The sequence below is a fragment of the Orycteropus afer genome, unplaced genomic scaffold (assembly GCF_000298275.1).
Source record: "Orycteropus afer afer isolate SDZICR_OR568_19922 unplaced genomic scaffold, OryAfe1.0 scaffold00006, whole genome shotgun sequence".
In the NCBI taxonomy this organism is placed as follows: Eukaryota; Metazoa; Chordata; class Mammalia; order Tubulidentata; family Orycteropodidae; genus Orycteropus; species Orycteropus afer.
In genome coordinates this window covers 23,196,095-23,199,067 of record NW_006921593.1, presented here as the reverse complement: position 1 = coordinate 23,199,067, position 2,973 = coordinate 23,196,095, and the positions used below count along the sequence as shown (strand labels likewise).

The following is a 2,973-nucleotide window of genomic DNA, read 5'->3' as shown; positions in this document are numbered from 1 at the left end:
GTACTCCAGGGTCCAGAGGCCTGGGGGCGGAAGAAGAGGAGGGAGAGCTGGGGTCGTGCCGGGCGGCGCCACCCGCCGTGAGACCGGCTCTTAGGAACCAGGTACCGGGTGCGCATGTGTGGAGAGACCCAGAGACCCAGAGGGCTAGAGACCGAAGGACCCGCGAGGAGCAGCCAGCCAGGGACCAGGCAGAGAGAGAGAGAGAGAGAGAGAGAAGGCAGAGTGAGGGCAGAGAGGGGGCCCAGGGGCAGAGAGACAGACGATAGTGTCTTTCAAGGAGGACGTCACTCTGAAGAGCAAGGAGTACCTGACCCAAGCCAGATGGGAGCTGGACAATGAACAAGGAAGACTACGGAAGAACTCATGCCCTTGAATTGTGCTCCTGGTGAGAACCTTGACTGCACCATGGACTGCTAGAAGAATAACACATCTGTCTTGGAGGAGGTAGACCTGGAATTTCCCTTGGAAGCCAGGATGGCCAGACTTGGTCTCTCTTTCTTTGGTCATGTGGTCAGAAGGGCCCAATCCCTGGAGAAGGACACCATGCTTGGTCAAGCAGAGGGTCAGTGAGACAGGGGGAGACCCCCACAAGATGGACTGGCACAATGGCTGCAGCAGTGGGCTCAAGCGTGGCCCCCATTGTGAGGACGGTGCGGGGTGAGGCCGTGTGGTGTTCTCCTGCTCGTGGGTCACAATCAGCTGGAGTCGACTCCACCTAACGACAACATCCGTCTGTCTGTCCGTGGAGGAAGGGGGCAGACAGGGAGAGGGAGAGGGTGGGAGAGAGAACTTAGAGACAAGAGGGAGAGGATGGAGGAGATAACCGAGCTGGATGCAAGACACGGGGTGAGAGACTGCGTACATCGGGAGAGAAGAGAGACAGAGGGGAGGCAGGGGACAGTGAGAGGCAGAGGGGGATGAGGAGAGCAAGGGGCAGAGCCCCGTCAAGGGAACCCAAGGGTGGGGCAATGCAGAGAGACATGGCTACGGAGGCAGAGATGGCGGTCAGGGCAGACCCATGGAGAAACACAGCGAGAGAAGGGGAGGGAAGAGGTTGTGCAGAGAGGTGGGCAAGGGCCAAAGGGAGGCAGAGAGGTGGGGATGGGGGCAAGAGGGCTCCCCTCACAGGGAGGTGACCGACGACTCAGGGTACGAATCCGTCCAGGCTCTGAATTAGGGGCAGCTTAAGGGAGGAGCCTAGGAGCTCTGGTGGCGTAGTGCCTAAGGCATCTGACTGCTAACCAGAAGGCTGGTGGTTCAAATCCACCAGCCACTCCTCGGAAGGAAGGTTGGGCCGTCTACTTCTGTAGTGATACCATTTCGGAAACCCAAGGAGGGGTCGCTATGAGTCGGAATTGACTTCATGGCAGTGAGTTTGGCTTTTTTTTTTTTTTTTTTGGTAAGGGAGGAAAGTGGATTGCTAGCCTTGGGAACCCTATGGGAGTCACTGTGAGTTGGGGTTGACTCGAAGGCACTGGTTTTAAGGGAGGAAGAGCAGGTGTTCGCTTGGCTGTGGATCTTTCTAGAATCAAGCCCTCTTTCCGCTGAGCCTCACACATCCCCCTTTATGTCATGGGAGAAGACAACAGACAAAACAAACTGACCCACATCTCAAGTCTGCTCTGGAAGAGGCCCAGGGAAGTCACGGCTTTGCTCCGGCTGCGTTTCATCAGCCGCTTTGATGCGGCCGACGGCAGCGCGGCCCGGGCTGCTTCCTGGCGCTTGTTCGGGTTGGGCACCTATGTTAGGGTGGCTCTTTCTTGAGGGATAAATGGAACAGATGTGGTCCATTTCACTTCTCTGAAAACTTGGGAGCTTTCAAAAGGCCGGTGGTGGGCTGTTAGTGGGACGGAGTCCATGGAACTGGGGGAAAGCGTCCCTGGTGAATATACATCAAGGGACAGCCTTTCCCTTGGCGGGACGCTTCTGATAATGACAGATGAATCGATCCCTGGCTGTAATGAGCTACAGAGGAGACCCTTCGCACAGGCCACCTCCTTCCTGGGCCCCATGCTGAGAAGTTGTGGAGGAGCGCTCATTAATTACCTGCCTGCAGGTGAAGCATCATGCAACCTCCAAAGGCTGGAGGCACAGGGAGGCCCGCGATGCCTGGTGGAGGAGGGATGGTGGTCGAGGCTTGGGGACAGGGCTCTGCAGGAGGTCAGGCTGCCCTTACCCGGCTGCCATTCAGAGGGGGCAATGGATGTGGACCTCAAGGCTAGTGATAACCTGGTCCCCTTTGTTTCTGTTCATTTTCCCGAAATGTGAAGTCTGCTGGCTGGGGTCCATTCTCAGGGCAGCTAAGGCCCCAGCCCCACCAGCCGCCCTGCTCGCCGCCTTGAATTCCAAGTCTTGCCATGGGCTATGGGATGTGGCCAGTGCAACCCTGGAGATGGCAGTGAGCCCCACAAGGCCTTTCTGAGCTCCTGGGGTCTGAGGCTGGGCAGCTCTCTCTGTTGGAAACCCTCTGCCCTGAGGAGGAAGGTGGGTTCAGGTTCCTCCCCACGTAGGGCACCCTCTGAAGGTCGGCTCCCCCACACTGGTGTTCTTTTGGACAAGAACCGGTGGCCTCCTGGATGGGAATCCTCCATCACAGACTGGTCCTGGGGCTGCCACCATACCCACCTCCATGCACGGTACTGCCATTTTCCTCAAATGCTGTCCTGACCCAGTTTTGAGGCCCTAGCTGGAGGCTGGGGGTTCTCCTGCCTGAGTGGCTGGCTCAGTCCGCTCTCCAGCTGCTCCTCTTACCAGGTTCTCACGCTGAAGGACTCTATGCCCCCATCCTAATCACCCTGTTCAGGTACGGAACAGCTAGGGACAACCCCGAAGTCTCCTAAGTCTGTAGAAGTATTCAGAATGCCCTGCCCCCAGACAGCTGGAGAAAGTTAGCTGACCTCACCCTGCTTGCTATACCTAACCCATCCACTGCCACCAAGTGGATTCTGACTCACAGGGTCTCCAAGGCTGTCA

The 2,973-nt window shown here is 57.5% G+C and overlaps 1 protein-coding gene across 1 annotated transcript in view; it reads right to left on the bottom strand.

Annotated features, from left to right (window-relative positions):
* The window catches only part of ASB18 (ankyrin repeat and SOCS box containing 18), an 80,815-nt gene that overhangs the window by 45,045 nt on the left and 32,797 nt on the right, over nt 1–2,973 (bottom strand). The window contains exon 5 of the mRNA XM_007943645.1: nt 1,605–1,739. Coding sequence (XP_007941836.1) covers nt 1,605–1,739 — 135 coding nt within the window. The remainder of the gene's footprint in view (nt 1–1,604; nt 1,740–2,973) is intronic.